The sequence below is a fragment of the Anomaloglossus baeobatrachus genome, chromosome 2 (genome assembly GCF_048569485.1).
Source record: "Anomaloglossus baeobatrachus isolate aAnoBae1 chromosome 2, aAnoBae1.hap1, whole genome shotgun sequence".
In the NCBI taxonomy this organism is placed as follows: domain Eukaryota; kingdom Metazoa; phylum Chordata; class Amphibia; order Anura; family Aromobatidae; genus Anomaloglossus; species Anomaloglossus baeobatrachus.
Genome location: NC_134354.1, coordinates 561348983 through 561375218, shown reverse-complemented (window position 1 = coordinate 561375218; position 26236 = coordinate 561348983). Strand labels below are relative to the sequence as shown.

At 44.7% G+C, this 26236-nt stretch overlaps 1 protein-coding gene and 1 long non-coding RNA gene across 2 annotated transcripts in view; one reads left to right on the top strand and one right to left on the bottom strand.

Moving 5' to 3' along the window:
* The window catches only part of LOC142291851 (uncharacterized), a 62298-nt gene extending 45825 nt beyond the window's left edge, over nt 1-16473 (top strand). Inside the window, exons 2-3 of the long non-coding RNA XR_012750546.1 lie at nt 15698-15780; nt 16249-16473. This is a non-coding gene — a long non-coding RNA (uncharacterized LOC142291851). The remainder of the gene's footprint in view (nt 1-15697; nt 15781-16248) is intronic.
* PCCA (propionyl-CoA carboxylase subunit alpha) overlaps nt 1-26236 on the bottom strand; it is a 926251-nt gene that overhangs the window by 593871 nt on the left and 306144 nt on the right. The window contains exon 8 of the mRNA XM_075336705.1: nt 23387-23423. Coding sequence (XP_075192820.1) covers nt 23387-23423 — 37 coding nt within the window. The remainder of the gene's footprint in view (nt 1-23386; nt 23424-26236) is intronic.

The window sequence follows — 26236 nt, the reverse complement described above, 5'->3', positions numbered from 1 at the left end:
GAGGATTTAGACAGACGCCACCCTCGGGTCGTGGTGAAGATGGGCACCACCGCTGATGGTGACGTGGATCCCGGGAGCGATGGTAGGGAGCAGTGGGATGTTGTTTTCCCCCTCCGTGGGTAGGGGTCGGTGGTCCCGGGGCCCGATGATGTGACGGGGAGGCAGGGTTGGTGAGGTGCAGGGTTGCAGGGACAGCGTGGCGCGGTACCGGATGGCACGGGTGTACTCACTCAGTAAGAGATGCACAAAGTCCTTGGTAAACCAAACGGCTGGATGGACGGATCCCGCAGCCGACTGCAGTGTCTCTCCCCAGACAGGTGATGGCGGCTGTCTTTCCCTGCACACCTTGATGTACTTGATTGACTACTATGGATCCCCAACGGTAGTCCGCTCCCCGGTGTATGGATACCGGAGGAGTCCGTTTGCCCACAGGCGCTGGCCCTTGGGTCTCTAGCCTTAGGCGGTAGCTGTATACTCTCACGGTGTGGGCGGTTGCCTTCTATCGGGTCTTTGGTTGTTAGGAAACCCCTGGGGTTCCGGTCACATTCGGATTTGACTATTGTCGGCGGCTCCAAGCCTGGTAGGGGTCCGATGGCCCTGCCTGTGTGTGCTGGCTTCACTTCGCTCCCCAGTCAGTACCGGCGAGCCAACGCCCGTCCCCGGTCCTACGGTTCCGCGTTGCTTCACCACTCCTGCAGACGGCCACCACCGTCTGCCAACCTTGCTGTCAGTGCCTGGGCCACAAACCCAGACACCCAAGTGCTTACTCCTCTCACTTCAAACTCCAAACTCTGTCACTTTTCCCGCCTCCAGGCCTGTGAACTCCTCGGTGGGTGGGGCCAACCGCTTGGCTCCGCCCCACCTGGTGTGGACATCAGACACTGGAGGGAGGCAACAAGGGTATTGTGTTTGGCTGATGTCACTGTCTAATGGGGGTGGGGGTGTTTGTGTGTTATCTGTGACGACCTGGCTAGTTCAGGGCGCCAGACAGGCCCCACCACATATAGAGCTCTGCAGGCCCCACCACATATAGAGCTCTGCAGACCCCACCACATATAGAGCTCTGCAGGCCCCACCACATATAGAGCTCTGCAGGCCCCACCACATATAGGGCTCTGCAGGCCCCACCACATATAGGGCTCTGCAGGCCCCATCACATATAGGGCTCTGCAGGCCCCATCACATATAGGGCTCTGCAGGCCCAAACACATATAGAGCTCTGCAGGCCCAAACACATATAGAGCTCTGCAGGCCCAAACACATATAGAGCTCTGCAGGCCCAAACACATATAGAGCTCTGCAGGCCCCACCACATATAGAGCTCTGCAGGCCCCACCACATATAGAGCTCTGCAGGCCCCACCACATATAGGGATCTTCCGCTGCTCCTCGTTCGCCCGCTGTCTGACTCTGCTCAATCAGCACAGTGGTGACGTCACCGCTGTACTGAACTCTCAGAGCAGACAGCGGAACAGTGATGAGCAGCAGCGCAGCGCTCCCGCTCATCAGTGCTTTCAAATGTATTGGCATCTGTGATGCCGATATATTTGAACTTGTGATCCTGAACAGGAGGTTCGGTGCTGGCAGTGACAAGGCGGGCAGCTGCCGCCAGGCCCCTCCCCCAGCTCACGGGCCCCACAGCAGTGGCTGGGAGGCTGCGGAAAGAGTACGGAATGTGCGGAGGGGGCACCCAGCAGGGTGGCTACATGACGTCGGATGTGATGACCGTCTACAAGGCGAGCATAAGCTACACCCCTGTCGATGTGACATCACAGGAAGCAGCAAAATCACGGCAGGGGTGGTCACATGACAGTTCTGAGCCGGGGGGGAGGGGCTGACAGCAAGGCAGGTAGGTAGTTACTATCTACTTACCGGCCCCAATGTAGCCCACAAGTAATGCAATAAGAAAAAAAGAGCAAAATAACCCAGATAACCCCTTTAAGTACTTTATCTAGATGTTTGGTGAGCACCTTGAACCCCCAGGTGCTTAAGTACTTTTGAGGTACAGTACAAAGTGAAGAAGGGAAAAAGCACAAAATTGGAGTTCAGATTTACCAGATTTGGAATGGTTTGGGGTGCCATTGGCAGAGCCCATGAGGTGCCAAAACGGCAGAAATCCCTTCACAATTTACCCCATTTTACAAACTCCACCCCTCAATGAATTCATCTAGGGGTGCAGTGAGCATATTGACATTATAGGTATGCCATAACTGTTATACTATTGGCCAGAAAATGTAAAAATAATTACATTTTTACTACTAAAATGTTGTTTTAACCCCAGTTTTCTGATTTTCACAAGGGGATAGGTTATTAAAAAAAAAAAAAGGTTCCATATTATTGTACACAATTTCTCCTGAATGAGGCAATGACCCATATGTGACTGTACAGTACTGTTTGGCAATACTGTAGGGCTTGGATAGAGAAGGTGTGCCATTTGACTTTTAGAGCACAGATTTTCCTAGAATAGTTTGCAGACAGCATTTACAGAACCCCTAAGTGTCAGAACAGCAGAAAACACCACCAATGACCAAAGTTTGGACATTACACCCCTCTGGGTGTAAATCTAAGGGTGTAGTGATGAATTAGTCTCTGGAAAACACCTTTGAAGTCATATGTAGTGAATGTTGTAGAAATAAAAATTGCAAGTAAGACCTTGTAGTGCCCAGTACATTGTCGTCCCTCCACATTGTGCCCAGCTCATGAGTGGAGACAGATACCTCATAAATTAAGCGGGCTTCCTCAATACAACAACGCCAAACATGTCGACGGTAACTATGGTTTATACACATTGTCATGCACAGAAGGTTGGTAGGCACTTGACACTGGAATGTACATTTTGCTGGATTTTTTCAAAGGAGCCATACAGTGGGTACGGAAAGTATTCAGACCCCTTTCAATTTTTCACTCTGTTTCAATGCAGCCATTTGGTAAATTCAAAAAAGTTAATTTTTTTTTTCTCAGTAATTTACACTCTACATCCCATCTTGACAGAAAAAAAACAAATTTAGAAACTTTTACAAATTTTGTAAACCAGAAAACTGAAATATCACATGGTCATAAGTATTCAGACGCTTTACTCAGACACTCATTTTTAACTCACATGCTTTCCATTTCCTTGTGATCCTCCTCAAGATGGTTCTACTCCTTCATTGGAGTTCAGCTATGTTTAATTAAACTGATAGGACTTGATTTGGAAAAGCACACACCTGTCTATATAAAAAAAAAACCTCACAGCTCACAGTGCATTTCAAACCAAATGAGAATCATGAGGTCAAAGGAACTGTCCAAGGAGCTCAGATACAGAATTGTGGCAAGGCACAGATCTGGCCAAGGTTCCAAAAGAATTTCTGCAGTATAAAAGCACAGTGGCCTCCATAGTCCTTAAATGGAAGAAGTTTGGGACCACCAGAACTTCCTAGACTTGGCTGTCCAGCCAAACTGAGCAATCGTGGGCGAATAGCCTAGGTGAGAGAGGTAAAGAAGAACCGCAAGATCACTGTGGCTGAGCTTTAGAGATGCAGTAGGGAGATGGGAGAAAGTTCCACAAAGTCATCTGCAGCCCTCCACCAGTCGGACCTTTATGGCAGAGTGGCCCAACGGAAGCCTCTCCTCAGTGCAAGACTTATGAAAGCCTGCACAGTGTTTGCAAAAAAAAAAAAAACACGTCAGACGCCCAGACTATGAGAAATAAGATTCTCTGGTCTGGTGAGACGAAGATAGAAATTTTTGGTGATAACTCTAAGCGGAATATGTAGAGAAAACCAGGCACTGCTCATCACCTGCCCAATACAATCCCAACAGTGAAACATCATGCTGTGGTGGTGTTTCTCAGCTGCAGGGACAGGACGACTGGTTGCAAATGAAGTAAAGATGAATGCGGCCAAGTACAGAGATATCCTGGAAGAAAACCACTTTCAGAGTGCTGTGGACTTCAAACTTGGCCGAAGGTTCACCTTCCAACAAGACAATGACCCTAAGCACACAAGTAAAATAACAAAGGAGTAACTTCAGAGCAACTCTGTGACCATTCTTGACTGGCCCAGCCAGTGCACTGACCTAAACCCAATTGAGCATCTCTGGAGAGACCTGAAAATGGATGTCCACCAATGTTCACCATCCAACCTGATGGAACTGGAGAGGATCTGCAAGAATGGCAGAGGATCCCCAAATCCAGGTGTGAAAAACTTGTTGCATCATTCCCAAGAAGACTCATGGCTGCACTAGCTCAAAAGGGTGATTCTACTCAATACTGAGCAAAGGGTCTGAATACTTCTGACCATGTGATATTTCAGTTTTTCATGATTAAAACATTTGCAAAAATTTCTACATTTCTGGCTTTTTTTTCTGTCAAGATGGGGTACAGAGTGTACATTAATGAGAAAAAAATGAACTTTTTTGAATTTAACAAATGGCTGCAATGAAAGAAAGTGAAAAATTTAAAAGGGGTCTGAATACTGTCCTTACCCACTGTATCTCTTTCTCTAAAGCTGGTGACTCAGCTCAAAGCCCCTCTCCCCTTCAAATGGCAGGTGGATTCATTGACATACCCAAGAATTAAACTGACGGCAGATCTCCTTGACTTCTTTAAATCAAATCACCACCACATCTCCTAAGCACACAGGTAAAATAACAAAGGAGTGGCTTCAGAACAACTCTGTGACTATTCTTGACTGGCCCAGCCAGAGCCCTGACCTAAACCCAATTGAGCATCTCTGGAGAGACCTGAAAATGGATGTCCACCAAGGTTCACCATCCAACCTGATGGAACTGGAGAGGATCTGCAAGGAAGATTAGCAGAGGATCCCTCAATACACGTGTGAAAAACTTGCTGCATCATTTCCAAGATGACTAGTCGCTGTAGTAGCTCAAAAGGGTTCTTCTACTCAATACTGAGCAAAGGGTCTGAATACTTATCACCATGTGATATTGCAGTTTTTCTTGATTAAAAAATTTGCAAAAAATTCTACAATTCTGCTTTTTCTGTCAAGATGGGGTGCAGAGTGTACATTACTGAGAAAAAAATTAACTTTTTTGAATTTACCAAATGGCTGCAATGAAACAAAGAGTGAAAAATTTAAAGGGGTCTGAATACTTTCCGTATCCACTGTAGTGCTTTTCTCGAGCATTTGTGCTACCAGTAACGTAAAAGCTCCCAATATTTCCATTAACAGATCATGGACCTGAGTGGGAACTTGTGTTTTTGCGGGTTAAGTTGAATGCTATTTGGTGGCAAATAGCATTTAGGATCAGTTCACATTTATCCCATGCTCTGTGCCGAGTACTTACATCGGGGTTTCCATCTCCATTTCTGAAATACATGATTCTAATGAAACACCTGACTGATCCATTCACTACAATAAGGCAGCATAGTTCCTCCAGACTCCGTTTGACCTCTGTTCTTTGGGGTCAGTCTGCTCAAAGGGGCACAAAACTGTTGATGACCACCGTTTTGTGTACACCTAAAAAGATGTGTAAATAGATTGACACCACCGGTCCACAAGCCAGACGGAAGCTCAAAAGCAGCTCCCCTCTACCTTATTACAGTATATTTTCCGTTGGGAATTTTGTATGATTCACGTTTTTCAGAAATATAAGAGTAATCCCTAGTGTAAGCGCTCAGCGTATACTGCAGTATCAATGTGAGCCACACCTTACTACAATCTTTGGAAAAGCAGAATGAAAAAAAATCAACAGCAGTTGAACAATGGTCTATTACTATATTGTGGTATAAGTGATAAGGCGGTTTATTCCTCAGATCAGCGATACCAGATTTATATTTTTTTATGTTTGGCTACTAACACACACTTTCACAAAATGTTTTTTTGCATAACCAAATTTTGAAGCCTATTTAATTTTTTATTTTTTTATTTCTCTGCTGACAGTCATTGACACCCATATCACTTAGATTTTTGTTTGTTTTTTATATTTTGCCTTTTTTACCCCCCCAAAAAACAAATTTTAAAAACAAAAATAAAAAAAGATTTTGTATTTCTTTTATCTTTGTGCTATAGTATTTTTTTGCTGAAAGAGCTGTATGGTGATTTGCTTTTTGCAGGACAAGATGACATTTTCACCGACTTTATGATCGCGTTCTATACTACTTTTTTGCAACTTTATTTTTTTTACGGTGTTCCCTGAAAGAGTGAACTAGTGTGACAGCTTTATAAATCAGGTTGTTCTGGACGCGGCAATGCCAAATAAGTATTTTTTTTTTTTACATACATATACATATTTATTGGTATAACTAGAAGGTGGCCTGATTCTAATGCATCGGGTATTCTAGAATTTATTGTGTAGTTAATGTATGATTTTTGTTATATATATATATAGATGTTGTTGTGTGTAGTTGCCAAGTGTTTGTGTAGGGCGCTGTACATGTTCTGGGTGTTGTCTGGGTGTGGGGGGGGGTGAGAGCGGTGTTTGTGTGCTGCGTTGTTTGTGGAGCGCTGTGTGTCTGCAGTGTTGTCTGTGTGTGGTGCTGTGTGTGTTGCGCAGTTTGTATGTGTGTGTGGGGTGCGTGTGTGTGTTTTGGGGGAGGTATGTTTTGTGCAATGTGTGTGTGTTGCGCGGTATGTGCGTATATTTGTGTATGCCGCGGTGTTTGTGTGTTGGGTGTTGTGTGTGCGACGTTGTCTGTGTGTTTGGGTGTCTGTGTAGGGCGGTGTTTGTGGTTCCCAGTGTGTGTGGTGTGTTGTGCGGTGCGCGTGTGGCGGTGTGTGTGTGTGTTTTGGGGGGAGGTGTGCCCCCATCATGCTCCATCCCCCATGCTGCGCACCCCCCATCGTGCTCCGTCCCCCATGCTGCGCACCTCCCATCGTGCTCCGTCCCCCATGCTGCGCACCCCCCATCGTGCTCCGTCCCCCATGTTGCGCACCCCCCATCGTGCTCCTTCCCCCATGTTGCGCACCCCCCATCGTGCTCCATCCCCCATGCTGCGCATCCCCCATCGTGCTCCATCCCCCATGCTGCGCACCCCCCATCGTGCTCCATCCCCCATGCTGCACCCCCCCATCGTGCTCCATCCCCATGCTGCGCACCCCCCATCGTGCTCCATCCCCCATCGTGCTCCATCCCCCATGCTGCGCACCCCCCATCGTGCTCCATCCCCCATGCTGCGCACCCCCCATGCTGCGCACCCCCCATCGTGCTCCATCCCCCATGCTGCGCACCCCCATCGTGCTCCATCCCCCATGCTGTGCACCCCCCATCGTGCTCCATCCCCCATGCTGCGCACCCCCCATCGTGCTACATCCCCCATGCTATAATAGTCCTCCTATTATACTCAGAGAGGAGTATAACAGGAGGACTATAATGGCAGTAGTAATCATGGGGAAAGGGGAGTATAATGGGAGGAGTAGTCCTGGGGGGGAGGTGTATAGGTGCCCGACGTGTGCCTGGGGGGGAGGTGTATAGGTGCCCGACGTGTGCCTGGGGAGGGAGGTGTATAGGTGCCCGACGTGTGCCTGGGGGGGAGGTGTATAGGTGCCCGACGTGTGCCTGGAGGGGAGGTGTATATGTGCCCGACGTGTGCCGGGGGTGGGGCCGAGCGGGCCGACGTGTGCCGGGGGCGGGGCCGAGCGGGCCGACGTGTGCCGGGGGCGGGGCCGAGCGGGCCGACGTGTGCCGGGACCGAGCGGGCCGACGTGTGCCGGGGGCGGGGGCCGAGCGGGCCGACGTGTGCCGGGGGCGGGGCCGAGCGGGCCGACGTGTGCCGTGTGCCGGGGCCGAGCGGGCCGACGTGTGCCGGGGCCGAGCGGGCCGACGTGTGCCGGGGCCGAGCGGGCCGACGTGTGCCGGGGCCGAGCGGGCCGACGTGTGCCGGGGCCGAGCGGGCCGACGTGTGCCGGGGCCGAGCGGGCCGACGTGTGCCGGGGCCCAGCAGGCCGCCAGGGGCGGGGCCGAGCGTGCCAATGTGTGCCGGGCCCGTAACCGGCTTGTCCTTGTCACAGCCCTGAGCTGCAGCACCAGCGGGTACAAATATCGGAGGGACAAAATAGAAAAGAAGTGCAAAATGAACTGCAGGAGCAGCGCTGGAGACCAATCCCTAATCCACAGGAGAGACAATCCAGGAGACCACCCAAAATGAGATAAGAACATGGGGATTTAACTTTATTCATCTCAAGAATCTAAAAAATATCTAGATGTATGCCGGCTCCCTGCACATGTGTACCGGGAGCCGGTGTACGCTGGTAACCATGATACCCATCGGGTAACTAAGGGAAGCGCTTCCTATAGTTACCCGATGTGTATCATGGTTACCAACGTACACTGGCTCCGTCACGATCCCAGCATCGCAAGGTTATGTCTGGGCTGGGTTGCCGGTGTGGACTCCTGGGAGTGCACTGCAGCAGTCACCTGGAAGTCGGGGCTTCGTTTGAATTCGGGGGAAGGGGCGTGGCCGAGGTGTATAGGTGCCCGACGTGTGCCTGGGGGGGGAGGTGTATAGGTGCCCGACGTGTGCCTGGGGGGGGAGGTGTATAGGTGCCCGACGTGTGCCTGGGGGGGGAGGTGTATAGGTGCCCGACGTGTGCCTGGGGGGGGAGGTGTATAGGTGCCAGACGTGTGCCTGGGGGGGGAGGTGTATAGGTGCCCGACGTGTGCCTGGGGGGGGAGGTGTATAGGTGCCCGACGTGTGCCTGGGGGGGAGGTGTATAGGTGCCCGACGTGTGCCGGGGGCGGGACCGAGCGGGCCGACGTGTGCCGGGGGCGGGACCGAGCGGGCCGACGTGTGCCGGGGGCGGGACCGAGCGGGCCGACGTGTGCCGGGGGCGGGACCGAGCGGGCCGACGTGTGCCGGGGGCGGGACCGAGCGGGCCGACGTGTGCCGGGGGCGGGACCGAGCGGGCCGACGTGTGCCGGGGGCGGGACCGAGCGGGCCGACGTGTGCCGGGGGCGGGACCGAGCGGGCCGACGTGTGCCGGGACCGAGCGGGCCGACGTGTGCCGGGACCGAGCGGGCCGACGTGTGCCGGGACCGAGCGCGCCGACGTGTGCCGGGACCGAGCGGGCCGACGTGTGCCGGGACCGAGCGGGCCGACGTGTGCCGGGACCGAGCGGGCCGACGTGTGCCGGCACCGAGCGGGCCGACGTGTGCCGGCACCGAGCGGGCCGACGTGTGCCGGCACCGAGCGGGCCGACGTGTGCCGGCACCGAGCGGGCCGACGTGTGCCGGCACCGAGCGGGCCGACGTGTGCCGGGACCGAGCGGGCCGACGTGTGCCGGGACCGAGCGGGCCGACGTGTGCCGGGACCGAGCGGGCAGACGTGTGCGGGGCCCAGCGGGCCGCCAGGGGCGGGGCCGAGCGTGCCAATGTGTGCCGGGCCCGTAACCGGCTTGTCCTTGTCACAGCCCTGAGCTGCAGCACCAGCGGGTACAAATATCGGAGGGACAAAATAGAAAAGAAGTGCAAAATGAACTGCAGGAGCAGCGCTGGAGACCAATCCCTAATCCACAGGAGACACAATCCAGGAGACCACCCAAAATGAGATAAGAACATGGGGATTTAACTTTATTCATCTCAAGAATCTAAAAAATATCTAGATGTATGCCGGCTCCCTGCACATGTGTACCGGGAGCCGGTGTACGCTGGTAACCATGATGCACATCGGGTAACTAAGGGAAGCGCTTCCTATAGTTACCCGATGTGTATCATGGTTACCAACGTACACCGGCTCCGTCACGATCCCAGCATCGCAAGGTTATGTCTGGGCTGGGTTGCCGGTGTGGACTCCTGGGAGTGCACTGCAGCAGTCACCTGGAAGTCGGGGCTTCGTTTGAATTCGAGGGAAGGGGCGTGGCCGAGCGGGCGACGCGTGCAGAGGGCCGGGGCGAGTGGCCAATCCATGTGGGGGCGGGGCCAGGCCGAGGCAAGCGGCTAATCCGTGGTGGGGCGGGGCCAGGGCGAGCCCAGCGGCCAATCCGACGGTTGTCACTGTAACGACACTTACTTTAAACGACACAATTTTAGAGCAATGCATACAGACAGAATAAGGCAATTATATATATAGATTTTTTCTTTCCCTTTTGTTTTTATTTTCAGATTTTTGTTTTTTTTTAATATTTTTACAAATTTCTTTTTACTTTTTTAAAAAAAACAAACAAAAACAAAAAAACCCCCCCCTTTTTTTTTTTACTTAGTCCCTATGTGAGACATTACCTGTTATTGCCCTGATTGCTGATATAATGTAATTTATTGAAATGCACCAACAGTGCATTTCATTATATCCGTCATTGCAACATGGTCAGAGCAGTCATGCTCCTGGCATGATTCTTGAGGCTTTCCATAGTTGGATGACCCGGAAGTTATCACGACGACCTCAAGTCACCATGGCAACGATCAGGTCTTCGCGATGACATCACGGGGGAAGAGATCGATGTGGTAAGGGAGCGCACTCCCTCTCAGTCCCCTAAATGCTGCAATCATATTGATTGCAGCATTTGAATGGTTAAACTGTCAGAGACTGGTCAGGGACCGCCCCTAGCTGCGACAGCAGGAGTTTGCCTGTCATGTAGGCCGAGATCCTGGTGCTGATCGTGTGGGCTCAGCTCCTGTGCCCATACAATCCCCAGGATGTACTGGGTACGTCAAAAGTCCCCGACAAACAGGACGTACCCAGTACATCTAAGGTCGCGAAAGAGTTTAAGAATCCTTCCCATCAAAGTTTTAAACCTCTTAATATTTCATATTAAATGTCACTGTGTATCTATAATTGCTCATTTTGCCCTTTTACCCAGAAAATTCTTTTTTCAATTAGGTCTATTACATCACATGCTTAAAAATAGACTAACTGAAATGTTATATATAAATGTTCTCCTCCCTCCTCTTTCCTTTTTCCTCCACTTCTTCCATTGTTTTCCCAATAAAATTTTACTTTCCCATTTCTCCCCTCCCATTCCGATACCCATAACCTATATTGTTTTATTACATATGTTTATAATGTATCACTCAAATATTGTTATGTATTCACCTTCTTCCCATTGCCCACTTGTAATTCCTTTTCTAAAATAAAAATTTTGGAAATGAAAAATAAACTAACTGAATCCTTTCAAACTCTATATTAGAAACAAGTCTATTTGCCCTGCATGAGTTATCACTAAAAAGTCCCCGTGGGAGGAAAAAAAGGGGGGGGGGGAAGAGGTTGGAGTAAAGGGGATGGATTGAGTTGAAGACTGAGGATTGAGTTGAAGGATGATTCATGCAGGGAAAAGAGACTTTCTACATAGAGTTTAGAAATATTCAGCTAGACTGTTTTTAATCAGATGATGTTATAGACCTAATGGAAAAGAGAAGAATTAATTGGGTAGAAGAGAAAAATGAGCAATCGTAAGTATACAATGCCATATAATATTATGCTAAAATATGTTGAGAAAAAGAAGCAGTCCCATTATTTTTAAAACATAAAACATTTATAGAGTACTACAAAGACAGTAAGATAAAAACATAATAATAAACCATTTCTGTGTTCTTCCAAGGCAGAGGCAGAAAACCGACCTCTTCCTACTAGATTGCAAGAGCTTTAATCCCATTAAATACTCACCACGCTATAGCATACTGCTTCATGCATACCTTTAACTAGATAGGTGCTAGTATCTTCTTTCCAGTTTACTATATATATTCCCCTCCAACACACATTAATGTGGTGTCACACATAGCGACGCAGCAGCGATCACGACTAGCGATCTGACCTTATCAGGATCGCTGCTGCGTCGTTACATGGTCGCTGGTGAACTGTCAAACAGGCAGATCGCACCAGCGACCAGTGAAGAGCCCCCAGCCAGCAGTAACGCGTGGAAGCGTAACTAAGGTAAATATTGGGAAACCAAGGAAAGCACTTCTCTTGGTTACCCGATATTTACCTTAGTTACTAGAGTTCGGCACTCTCACGCTGCCAGTGCCGGTTCCCTGTTCCCTGCACTCCTAGCCAGAGTACATATTGGGTTAATTACCCGATGTGCACTCCAGCTACGTATGCAGGGAGCCGGCACTGGCAGCCTGAGAGCGGCGGACGCTAGTAACTAAGGTAAATATCGGGTAACCAAGGAAAGGGTTTCTTGGTTACCCGATGTTTACCGTGCTTACAGCTTACCGCAGGCTGCCAGGCGCCGGCTCCCTGCTCCCTGCAGTTCGTCGCTCTCTCGCTGTCACACACAGCGATGTGTGCTTGACAGCGGGAGAGCAACGTCCAAAATATGAAGCAGGACATTCAGCAACGACCGGCGATCTCACAGCAGGGGCCAGGTCGTTGCTGGATGACACACACAGCGGCAGCGATGGGACATCGCTGCTACGTCACAGAAAATGGAGACTTAGCAGCGTCGTCGTTGTCGTCGTCGCTGTGTGTGACACCACCTTTAGATGACCATTCAGATCTGCTCTTTTGTGCACACCTACTCAGAAAAATCACCATCTAAAGGTCTGCGCTTCATATCTACACCGTGTGCAGAAATATTAGGAAAGTTGTATTTTAGAGAATTTTTTTTATTAGTGATCAACAACTATGTTCTCAATAAACCCAAAATACTCAAATATCAAAGCTTAATATTTTTGGAAGTTGGCGTGGGGTTATTTTTAGATTTGGCTATCTTAGGAGGATATCTGTGCAGGTAACTATTACTGTGCAGAATTATTAGGAAACTTAATAAAAACAAATATATTACCATCTCACTTGTTTATTTCTAAATTTTGTGCAGTTGTATTGGTTTATCTGGTGAAAATAAACAATTATGACATGCAAAAACAAAACCCCAAAACATTAGTGACCAATATAGCCACCTTACTTTATGATGACACTCAACAGCCTACCATCCATAGATTCTGTCAGTTGCTTGATCTGTTTACAATCAACATTGCGTGCAGCAGCCACGACAGCCCCCAGACACTGTTCCGAGAGGTGTACTGTTTTCTCTCCCTGTAGATCTCACATTTTATGACAGGTTCACTATGGGGTTCAGATCAGGTGAACAAGGGGGCCATGTCATTATTTTTTCATCTTTTAGACATTAACTGGCCAGCCACGCTGTGGAGTAGTTGGATACATGTGATGAAGCATTGTCCTGCATGAAAATCATGTTTTTCTTGAACGATACCAACTTCTTCCCAAATATATTCCCATCTCACTTGTTTATTTTCACCAGGTAAACCAATATAACTGCACAATATTTAGAAATAAACATTTCTGACATGTAAAAACAAAGCCTAACAAATTTAGTGACCAATATAGCCACCTTTCTTTATGATGACACTCAACAGCCTACCATCCATAGATTGTCAGTTTCTTGATCTGTTTACGATCAACATTGTGTGCAGCAGCCACCACAGCCTCCCAGACACTGTTCCGAGAGGTGTACTGTTTTCCCTCCCTGTAGATATTACATTTTATGAAGAACCACAGGTTCTCTATGGCGTTCAGATCAGGTGAACAAGGGGGCCATGTCATTATTTTTTCATCTTTTAGACCTTTACTGGCCAGCCACGCTGTGGAGTAGTTGTATGCATGTGATGGAGCATTATCCTACATGATACATGAAAATCATGTTTTTCTCCATTTGTTTGTACAGGTAACTATTAGGCCTAAGACACACGGCGAGAAAAACGGTGCGAGTGGAGTGCGATAAAACATCGCATACCACTCGGACCAATTTTAGCCTGTGTGTCAGCGCACATGAGCAATTATTTTTTCAGCCCTAATCAGACCGAGACAACAATCGCAGCATGCTGCGACTGTAATGCGAGACTCTTTCTCTCGCACCCATTCAAGTGTATGGGGCGAGAGAAAAATCGCACTGCACTCGCAGTACACCGGTGTACCTCGAGTGCAGTGCGAGAATGGCAATAGCCGGCTACTGAGGAGAGAGGGAGAGAAATACCTCCCTCCCCTCCTCAGTGTCGGCCAGCCCCGCTCAGCTGAGGTCCGCTCGCACAGTCGGACCTCAGTCACAGGGATACTAGCATGACACTCGGCTCTGCTGTACTGCCAGCGTGAGCCGAGTGGCATGTGAGGATCGCACTAGTGCCCCGTGTGGCCCCGGCCTTACTGTGCAGAATTATTAGGCAACTTAATAAAAAACAAATATATTCCCATCTCACTTGTTTATTTTCACCAGGTAAACCAATATAACTGCACAATATTTAGAAATAAACATTTCTGACATGCAAAAACAAAGCCTAACAAATTTAGTGACCAATATAGCCACCTTTCTTTATGATGACACTCAACAGCCTACCATCCATAGATTCTGTCAGTTGCTTGATCTGTTTACGATCAACATTGTGTGCAGCAGCCACGACAGCCCCCCAGACACTGTTCCGAGAGGTGTACTGTTTTCTCTCCCTGTAGATCTCACATTTTATAACAGGTTCACTATGGGGTTCAGATCAGGTGAACAATGGGGCCATGTCATTATTTTTTCATCTTTTAGACCTTAACTGGCCAGCCACGCTGTGGAGTAGTTAGATACATGTGATGAAGCATTGTCCTGCATGAAAATCATGTTTTTCTTGAACGATACCAACTTCTTCCTGTACCACTGCTTGAAAAACTTGTCTTCCAGAATGTGCAGAAGGTCTGGGAGCTGAGCTTCACTCCATCCTCAACCCTAAAAGATCCCACAAGTTCATCTTTGATGATACCAGCCCATACTAGTACCCCACCTCCACCTTGCTGACGTCTGAGTCGGAGTGGAGCTATCTGCCCTTAACTGATCCAGCCTCTGGCCCATCCATCTGGCCCATCAAGAGTCACTCTCATTTCATCAGTCCATAAAACCTTTGAAAAATCAGTCTTAAGATAGATTGGCTATTTGACATGAAATGCTTGATTGTTCGGTGATCACGCTTCAAATGTTTGGCAATTTCAAGACTGCTGCATCCCTCTACAAGACATCTCAAAATTTTGGACTTTTCAGAGCCCGTCAAATCTGTCTTCTGACCCATTTTGCCAAAGGAAAGGAGGTTGCCTAATAATTAAGCACACCTTATATAGGGTGTTGATGTCATTACACCACATTACAGAGATGCACATCACCTGATTTACTTAATTGGTAGTTGGCTCTCAAGCCTATACAGCTTGGAGTAGGACAACATGTATAAAAAGTATCATGTGATCAAAATACTCGTTTGCCTAATAATTCTGCACACAGTGTAGATAGTGGACGCCATGTTGTGTTTTCAGAACCTCTTATGTGTCTAAAGTTTGGAAGTTACACCCCCTCAAGGAATTTATGTAGTGGTGTAGTGACCACCCTGAACCCACAGGTGCTTCTCAGAATTGTATAATGTAGAGCTGTGAAAAAAAAAAATACATTTTTACTACAAAAAAGTTGCTTTAACCCCAATTTTTTTTAATTTCACAAGGGTACCGGGAGAAAGCGGAGCATGCAATTTGTTGTGCAGTTTCTGCTGAATACAGTGATACCCTGTATGTGGTTGTAAACTACTCTTTGGGCACATGACAGGGCTTGGAAAGGTAGGAGCACTACTTAAATTTTACAGCACCAACTTGGCTACTATCACACAAAAAACACTTTTACAAAATAAAAGTTTTTTCATTGCCAAATTTTGAAGGCTATAGCTTTTTTATTTGTCTGCTGACCGAGTCATGTGAGGGCTTGATTTTTGTGGGATAATTTGGAGTTTTTATTAGTACTATTTTGGGCCACAATATTTTTTGATCCCCTTCTATTTTGCTTTTTGTGAGGCAGAATCAAGAGGAAACAGCAATTTTACAAGTTATTTTATGCCATACAGAAAGTTGAAAAAGTGACAAGACCTATTCATTCTTCAGGTCAGTAGGAATACAGTGAAATCGCATTTATATTTTGTTTAATGTTTTGCAGATTTTACACAAAAAAAAATTAGAAAAAAGTAAAATTGTTTTTGTATTGCTGTATTCAGAGAGCTATAGCTTTTTTAATTTTTTTCCTGACAGAGCTGTATGGCGGCTTGTTTTTTTACTGGACAAGATGACATTTTCAGGGATATTTTTATCTACAGATGACTTTCTTCGCGTTTGGTTCCTTTTTTTTGGTCAGCTGTATGATGAACAGACCGTTTTTTCTATGAGGTTATTTACGGTGTTCAGTGAAGGGATTAACTAGTGTGACAGTTTTATAGATCGGGCTGTTTCGGATGTGGCGATACCAAACATGTACCTTTTTTGCTTTTACATAACTATACATGTATTGGTATAAAACAGTTGCTTCCTTCTGCTCAGGCAATGTTCCCCAACTCAGAGGACTGTTTTTTCCAGCAGGGCAATACACCATGCCGCACAGCTAGGTCAATCAATGTGTGGATGAAGGACCACCACATCAAAACCTCTGTCATGGCCAGTCCAGTCTCCAGACCTGTACCATATTGAAAACCTCTGGAATGTATCAAGAGGAAGATGGATAGTCACAAGCCATCAAACAAAGAAGAACTACTTACATTTTTGCACCATGAGTGGCATAAGGTCACCCAAAAGCAGTGTGAAAGACTGGTGGAAAACATGCCAAGACGCATTAAAGCTGTGATTAAAAATCATGTTTATTCCACAAAATATTGATTTCTGAACTCTTCCAGAGTTTAAACATTAGTATTGCTGCTTCTAAATTATTATGAACTTGTTTTCTTTGCATTATTTGAGGTCTGAAAGCAATGAATTGTTTTGCTATTTTGACCATTTCTCATTTTCAGAAAATAAATACAAAATGTATTGCTTGGAAATTCGGAGACATGTTGTCAGTAGTTTATAGAATAAAAAACAATTTACATTTCACTCAAAAATATACCTATAAAAGAGAAAAATCAGAAAAACTGAAAATTTTGCAGTGGTCTCAATTTTTGTCAGAGCTGTATATTGTATTGAAAAAGGTGATTTATTGAGGGGGATGATGGAGCTTTATAAAGACATTTTTTCACATGCTGATCTGTAGTTTTACTGGCACTATTTTGGGATACATACAGCTTTTTGATCACCTTTTTTCAGGCGGGAGAAAGGGTTTGGGTGACAAAAATAAGTTTGAACTTTTTTTGTTTTAATTTTATGTTTCTTTATTATTCTTCTAGAAAAATGAAACCAGTAAGACTTGACTAAGCACAGGTCGACCAATACTTCTGTATTTTCTTAAACTGCAATTTTAGGTGTAATAGAAATTAACCCCTTAATGACGAAGCCAGTTTTGTCCCAAACGCCCAGGCAATTTTTTTCAATTCTGACCAGTGTCACTTGATGAGGTTATAACTCTGGAATGCTTCAACGGATCTCGGTGAGTCGGAGATTGTTTTTTCATGACATATTGTAGTTCAGGATAGTTATAAATTTAGGACAATATATTTTGCATTTATTTGTGGAAAAAATGGGAAATCTGACGAAAATTTTGAAATTTTCAAACTTTTAATTTTTTTGCCCTCAAACCAGACTCATGTCACACAAAATAGTTAATAAATTACATTTCCGACATGTCTTGTTTACATCAAAGCAATTTTGGAAACAATTTTTTGGGGTTAGGAAGTTAAAAAAAATTTAAGTTCATCAGCATTTTCCCATTTTTCCAACAAAATTTACAAAATCATTTTTTAGGGACCACATCACATTTGAAGTGACTTTGGGGGGCCTAGGTGACAGAAAATACACAAAAGTGACCCCATTCTAAAAACTGCACCCCTCAAGGTACTCAAAATCACATCCCAGAAGTTTATTAACCCTTCAGGTGCTTCACAAGAACTAAAACAATGTGCAATGAAAAAAAAAAAAAAAACTAAAAATGTTGCTCTAGTGCCAATTTATTCACTTTTAGAAAAAGTAACGCAACAAAATGAAACCCAAAAATTTGTTCCCCAGTTTCTCCTGAGCTCACCGATACCCCACATGTGGTCAGAAACCTCTGTTTGGACAAATGGGAGAGGCCAGAACAGAAGGAGCAATATTTTAATTTTGGAAAGCAAAATTTGGCTGAAATAGATTGCGGGCACCATCTTTCATTTGCAGGGCCCTTAAGGTATCTAAACAGAAGAAACCCCCACAAGTGACTGTATTCTGAAAACTAGACCTCTCATGGCTTCTATCTAGGAGTATAGTGAGCATTTTGAACCACAGATACTTCACTGAATTTGATAACATTAGGCCGTCATATTGGAAATTTTCACTTTTTTCACAAAAATGTTGCTTTAGCAACAAATTTCCCACTTTTTCAAGAGTCAACGCCAAAAAGTGGACGCCCCAGTTTGTTACCCATTTTCTTATGAGCGTGGTGTCAGAAACCTCTGTTTGGACAAATGGGAGGGCTTGGAATGAAAGGAGCAATATATGAATTTTGGAAAGCAAATTTGGTTAAAAAAAAAGATAGTTGGCACCATGACACATTTGCAGGGCCCCTAAGCTACCAAGAAAGCAGAAACCCCCCTCAACTGACCCCATTTTGGAAACTAGACCCCTCAAGGAATTTATTTAGATGTTTGATGAGAACTTTGAACCCCCGGGGGCTTAACAGAATTTTAGATAGTTGAGTCGTGAAAATAATAAAAAAAAAAAAAAAATTTACCACAAAATTGTTACTTCACCCAAGTAGATTTTTTTTTTTTCCACAAGGGTATCAGGAAAAAATGCACCATAAAATGTATTGTGCAATTTTTGATGAGTTCGCCAAAACCTCACATGTGCGGGAAATCAACTGTTTGGGTGCACAGCAGGGCTCGGAAGGGAAGGAGCGCCATTTGACTGCAAAATTGGCTGGAATCATTAGTGAATGCCATGTCGCGTTTGTAGAGCTCCTGAGGTGCCTAAACAGTGGAGCTTCCCCACAAGAGACCTCATTCTGGAAACTAGACCTCTCAAGGATTTTATCCAGTAGTAGTGAGCATTTTGAACCCACAGGTACTTCACAGAATTTGATAACCTTAGGTCGTCATGTTAAAAATTTTCATTTATTTCACAAAAAATGTTGCTTTAGCACCAAATTTCTCACTTTTTCAAAAGGAAACACCAAGAAGTGGACCCACAGTTTGTTATCCAATTTCTTATGAGCACAGGGATACCCCACATGTGGCCAAAAACCTCTGTTTGGACAAACGGAAGGGCTTGAAATGGAAGGACCACCAATTGAATTTTGGAAAAGCTAAAATAAATTGTGGGCACCATGTCGCATTTCCAGGACCCCTAGGGTACCTATACAGCAGAAACCCCCAACAAGTAACCCCAATTTGGAAACTAGACCCCTCAAGGATTTTATTCAGGGGTATAGTGAGCATTTAGAACCCCCAGGGGCATCACAAAAATGTTGCTCTAGCAGCAAATTTCTCACTTTTAGGCTATGTCCCACGATCCGGCAACACGGAGTCTGTGGAGATGTGAGTGTTGTCTGCGGGAGAACGCAGCTGCCTGTGACCACGATCCAGGTTCGGCCCGCTTCTGACTTTAGCTCTATTCTCTCCGTGAAAAACCTCTTCTCTCCGCAGCATAAATTGACATTCTGCAGCGCCAGATGTCAGTTTATGCTGTGGTGAAAATAAGCGCAGTGGGCAGGAGATTTCTAAAAATCCTTCCACTGCGCTTCTACTGTAGAACGCAGCATTATGGACGCAGAGAAATCAGTGTCCAAATCGCTGCAAACCCTAATCGCGGGCAAACAGCCTAAAAAGCTAGGAAGGATGGATGGATAGATAGTCAGACAGACACATGTCAAATACACATATATAATGTCCCACCCCCTGCATATTCTAACCTGGCACCCTTTAGTGACTTTCATGTGGCACTAGAAAGGTGCCTAGCCTTGTATTTAGCCAAAAAATAAATAAATAAATTAAAAAAACCCGACGTGGGGTCCCCCCATTTTTGGTAGCCAGCTAGGGTAAAGCAGACGGCTGTAGCCTGCAAACCACAGCTGGCAGCTTTACCTTGGTTGGTGATCCAATTTGGAAGGCACCCCAGGCTCTTCCTAATAATTATTTATAAATAAATGACTTATAAAAAAAAAAAAAAAAATAAAATATAGTGAGGCCCCCCCAAATTGATTCACCAGCCAAGGTAAAGCGTACAGCTATGATCTGGTATTCTCAGGATGGGAAGGTCCATAGTTATTGGCCCTTCCCAGCCTAAAAATAGCAGGCCGCAGCCGCCACAGAAGTGGCTCATCCCAAATGCCCTGGTGCAGTGCCAAACGGAGTAATAAATGGGGTTGATACCAGCTGTAATGTGACCTGGCATAAAGCCCAGCAGTTTGTCATATCATGGTGTCTATCAGATACCTGACATCACTAACTGTCAGTAATAAAAAAAATAAAAAAGTTAGAAAAAAAAAAAAAATTATGTGAAACAATACTCCCCAACACAGTCCCTCTTTCACCAATTTATTGTAAAGAAAAAAAAAATCAAGTCCACTGTAATCCATTTTGGAGGTCCCACGACGACTCTGGACCTTCTAGAATATGGGGGGCACACTCAGAGAAGGTATCCCCCATTTTCTAGGAGTGCAGACCCTCCATGTGAGGAGTATGGGTGCAAAGACACTGCACCCAATCTCCCCAGGTCCACAGCAGCAGTGTGAGCGGCAGTGAGCTCAGCGTTTGTAAAAAGCAGGAATCTGAGCTGACAGCCGCTCTCTGTGCATGCGGCCAGCATCTTGTGAAGGAGGAGGGATCGCGGGGGATCAACGCTGCACAAAGTACCAGGGACACTGGGGGAAGTTACAACGGGGGATATAGGGGGTGACCTAGCTGGACCCGGGGAGGAGATTTCTGTTGCCTGTGTCATGGCACATGCAACAGAAATCAGAGGAAGGGGGCGAATGCGGTCGGCGCACTGATGTGCGAGCCGCCATCTTGGATGATCGGGAGGGCTCTGGAGAACCAGAGGTGGCTCCGGGGAACCAGAGAGAGCTCCGGTGTACCGGAGGAGGGCTCAGGGGGAGGACATTTCTCATCGATCTGAAATATTTGATCATTTCAGATCGGAGGGAAATGAATGAAGAGGCGGCTCCGGCAGTTTTCGGCGCACTCCGACGCCAACTTGAATTTTCCAAAGAGGGTGGGGGGAATTTGTCCAGTACCCGGGGGCCTTGAGGGCACTAGGGGCTTATATTTCTTTCTTATCTGACATGTTTGTTCACGTTAGATGAGAAAGAAATCAGTTTTACCTGACATTTCTTTTTTTTTTTAATGTGATCAGCGGTATACGGTGTATACCAGCGATCCCATTATCAGGGTCCAAAAAACCCTCCCCGATTCATAATCTGGGGGGGTCTCAGCTACCTCCGATAGCTGAAACCCCCGAGATTTTCCGCAGCTGGGGTGGCGCTACAGTCTTTTTTTGACAGAACGTCTTAAAGCGTCGGAACAGAATAAGCATCTTGCAATGCCGACGTTTAAAGGCGTTAGGCCGTCGTTATGGGGTTAACAAAATAAATATTGTGCATCCATTAAAGCCATTTAAGGCCCTGTGTGCACTGGAAAACGGAATTTTCTTAAGAAAATTCCGCAGGGTCTGAAAGATTACCGCACCCGCAGTAAAAAAAAAACGCGGAAAACCGCATGCGGTTTGCCGCTGTTTTACAGCAGTATTGTTCGCGGTATTGCCGCGGTTTTGCCGCGTGTACATGTGTTTTATTGCATTCAATGCAATAAAGCACATTGAAAATAAAAAAAAAATCATTTCCTTCTGAGATAGATAGTAGATAAATAGACAAATAGATAGAAGAATAGATAGAAGAATAGATAGAGGGATAGACAGATAGAGGACAGATCACTGCATTTCTCCCGAGCGGTAATGTGAGTTCATATTGCAGGCCGTGGGAACTGCCCTGTGGTTACCTCTGCTGTCTCGCTGCGAGGCTGCATTCAGCAGTGTGTCAGTGTCAGTCGCGGCTGGATGTAAGCATCGCAGGACGTGGATTACGCCGGAGCTGTGTGTTTTGGGGGGGTTAATAAAAGGGTGAACGAGGAGGCTTATTTGTGTTTTATTTAAAATCAAGGATTTTTCGGTGTGTGTTTTTTCACTTTACTTACGGGTTGATCATGTCAGCTGTCTCATAGACGCTGCCATGATCAAGCCTGGACTTCGTGGCGGCGATCCGCCATTAACTCCTTATTACCCTGTCTGCCACCGCATCACGGCAACAGGAAGAGCTGGGGACACTCCGGTACTGCCGCATAATGGATGTGACAGTCCCGGGGCAGCTGCGGGCTGATATTCTTGGCTGCGGGAGGGGGGAGGCATTAACCCTGCCCCCCGTCCTCCCCAGCCTGAGAATACCGGGCCGCCGCTGTGTGCTTACCTCGGCTGGAAGGTAAAAATACAGCGGAGCCCAAGTGTTTTTTTTTGTATATTTCCGTTTGATTTGTATGTGTGTTATATGTGTGAGTGTGAGTATGATCTGTGTGTATTCTATGTCTGTGATGTGTGTATGTTTACTCTCTGCACGGCTTCCTCTTCCTGTCATAATGACATCACTTCCCTGCAAACCGCAGGCAGTGATGTACATTACCGCAGGAAAAACCGCAAAATACCGGAGGGAATAACGCAGGAAAACGCAATGATCCGCACAGAATTTGCTGTCTGCGTTATTCCCTGCGGGATTTCCCGATTACATTGCAGTCAATGGAGTGAAATCCCGCACCAAAACATGCAGCTGTCAAAATTCGCACAGTGCGCACAGCATTTTTTTTTCCTATAGGTTTTGCTGGTGATTCACTGCAGAGATGTTATGAACATTTTCTGCAGCGAAACATGCAGCAAAACTGCAGGAAATCCGCAGCAAAAACCAGCAAGTGCGCACAGGGCCTTAAAGCCATTGACAGTCACTTGGTCCCCTGGTGTTTTTTGTTTATATGCCAGCTGTGATGTTGCCAATCATTGTTTATAGTGGTGATGCCAGCAAGCACCATAGCTGAAGGATTGATTAGCTGCGGCATGTCAAATATTACCCCTTCTCATGTACAGCACCGTGGACTCAATGGTGCTCCATAAATAAATAGTAATTTCACTATAAAAGAGACCTTACTAAATATTTTGCATCCTTTGTTTTTTTTATGCCTTTTATTGGAGACATTTGCACTTCACTGAGTGCTCTAGGCACAGACAAATGTCGCTAGACTATAGTATTTTATGCGATTATGATCTAAAGTGTGTACAGATCACGATTTGATAAAATGGCACCAAAAGTTAATCTGTCTATACTGGTTAAAAAAAAAAAAATTCTAAAAACCTCTCTCTATGATTTGCAAATATAGCATGTGGTGTTACAAGGAACAAAAAATAGCCATTACTTAAGTTCTTCAAAAGCCATGAGCAAATGAGATCTTAAACTATTAAAACATTATTTGTTCTATAGGGATTACCTATTACACATTTAATTTAGTCAAGCATGTCTGCTAAGAGGCATACAAATCCCACCATAGCCAATTTAAGAACTTACCAATTTCCCTTGCAATTCTGACAGCTTCATCTGCATCCTGTAAAAGCAGGAAATGAGACTCACGTTAATCCCATCAGCCATTGCACTGTGTCCTAAGGGCAGTCATATATTGCACTACTGTCTCCTCCGATTCATTTAATGTTTGATTTTACAACCTTGTGACCTTGTTCATTCAGAGGAATGTAAAATTAATACCATAAGTGGAATGTAAATTCTACCTCATCATTATTATACTAGCAGAAGAAAAGTCAAAGCGCTATCCAATCAGCTGACAGGAAGCCACGCTACCATTGAGAGATGGCCTTTTGCAGTGGCCAAAATGAAGTGATTAAATTTCAGAGTTTACAATCCATAATGGGCCATAAATCAGGGCATTAAACCTTGTCGGCTAAAGCTTGCTTCTGTCTCCTCTCCTATTTGCCTGTCATGTTTTCCATGAAGCTGTCAGCAGGGGGAGATGATTCTCTATTGTTTCAAATACTGTTCCTCATGTCTTTTAATCAGAAGCTGGTAAAAATAAGAAAAATAGCTCAAGTGTGCAAGAAAGCAGGTTGGTTGGTGATATAATCTGCCATAAAAAAAATCATGACTCCAATTATAAAATCAATATAAAATAAATGTCATCTATCGTAAAGGTGATATACAAATATTTTCAAAATAAAATCGTATTTTGCTTCTATCAATATTTCTATATACATAATTATATATTTCAAATTACATATACAAAGATATTGATTTAAACAAAATGCTAATTTAATATAGAGATCTGCACATATGTTTGTATAACAGCTATACACATTATATATCTATAAACACACACTATTTTATATATATATATATATATATATATATATATATATATATATATATATATATATACGCACATATATATATATATACGCACATATATATATATATATACACATACATACATATATATATATATACACATACATACATATATATATATATATATATATATATATATATATATATATACATACACACACACACACACGTTATATATATTTATATATTATACACACACCACGCATACATATACACATTTATAGAAATATATACCTACACCTCAAGCTTAATTATGTAAATTTTTCCGCTGTAGATAATGTAAAAAGGCTTTAAAAAAAAAAAAAAAAAAAAAAGTTTCACTACTGTGTTAGACTCCTGAAGAAAAAGGACGCTTGCAGGGGAAGTTGGCAAAAAATTTAATTTCCTTTCATTAACTAGTCTGCTCCACAATCGGTGCTTGTTAAGTTCAAAGCAGTCTTAAGAGCAACCTTAGCTTTAAGTCCTTTTACTTTGAGCGCTCACATCTGCTAATGAGATTTCTTTTTTTTGTCCACAAAATAACAATTGTTTTTAAGCCATAGATAAATTCCCTTACAAGAATGTATAGGTTTACGGTTTTATTACACCTTGTTTCTTTCTATGGGATGTTGGCTTAAAGGAATGAGATTCATGAAAAGGGGTCATTTAAGAATGTTAGTGGTTTGTACACATTGAGTAGCAAGGACCTTTGTTCTTGCCTGTGACAGTTATGCGAGAATACTTCCCCTTAATAGCCTCTCTGTCAGGAAGTGTTAAACCTTCCAAATGTAGACAATTAGACCCTCTCCAGCAATATGCAGCAATGACTGATGAAGAGGAGTGATTAGAGCACAAGTTGAGAACTTTCTGAATTTCTTTTTGCTTGCAAATTTGATTGTGTTGGGAAAACGCAATTAGCAGGCCAATTTATAGCTAGGTAAGGAAATTGTCTAAGAATAGAAAACAAAGATTTTGAGAACGTCACACACAAATGCTATAATACGATGTCAACTGTATCTTCAATGTCTTGTTTCTTTACATCACGTTTCTAACAGTCTGGCACTGATTTCAATAACAGACACCAATGATCCAAAAATATATTTAAAACTGCATTTTGTGCAAGGTCTCTTTCGAGGTTCTCTGCTCTCAGGCCTTATTCAGACAGAAGGTATTTTTTTCATACTTGGAGAAAAAAAAACAAAAAACAACACAATATTTTTTCTACAGTTTGCTGGACCAGATTTCAATCAATCAATGCGCTGGACCATTTTTAGCATCAGTGACTTTCTAGCATGTCCAAAGAAGAAAAAATATGTGCCACGCTTCTCCTACTCTAATGTTAATCATAGACAGCACAAAGATTACACAAATATCACAATGTGCTGTCTGTGACTTTCATGGCCCCATACACTTGTATGGAGGATTTTGATCTGTGTACTTGAATCAAAAATGGACATGTCTGCAGGGTTTTTTTTGTAGAGACATAGATAGCAAAAAGACAAGCATGTGGTCAACCCCTTGGACTTTAATGGGTACATGTTCTAACCATAGAAAACATAGGTAGAACATGAAACTTAAAAAATGGATGTCTGAGTGAGGTCTTACACTTATGTTACATACTTACCCCGCATCAGGCTATTGAATAATATATATTATTTTGTCAACTATCGCATCTCAAAGATGCAATAAATAGGATTGTTATCACTTAACCAGTGTTAAAAAATTAATTCCAAGAAATCCCTTTTGAAACGAATATATTATATACCATATACACATACATACACCAACTAGCAAAACGGTAACAATGTTTGAACTTTTGACTTTCAGATGCCCTCTCTCACCATCTACTACAACTTTGAGTGTGAGACTGCTTTCATTTTATAGACAAATCATCTTTTGCTATCTCATACATAAATTTGATATTCAACTATTTAGCATTTGATTAGCTCTGCAGACTTTTGTCAATGTTACTGACTTACTATTTTGTTAATATTTTGCAATCAACCTTTAGTTTTCAACATT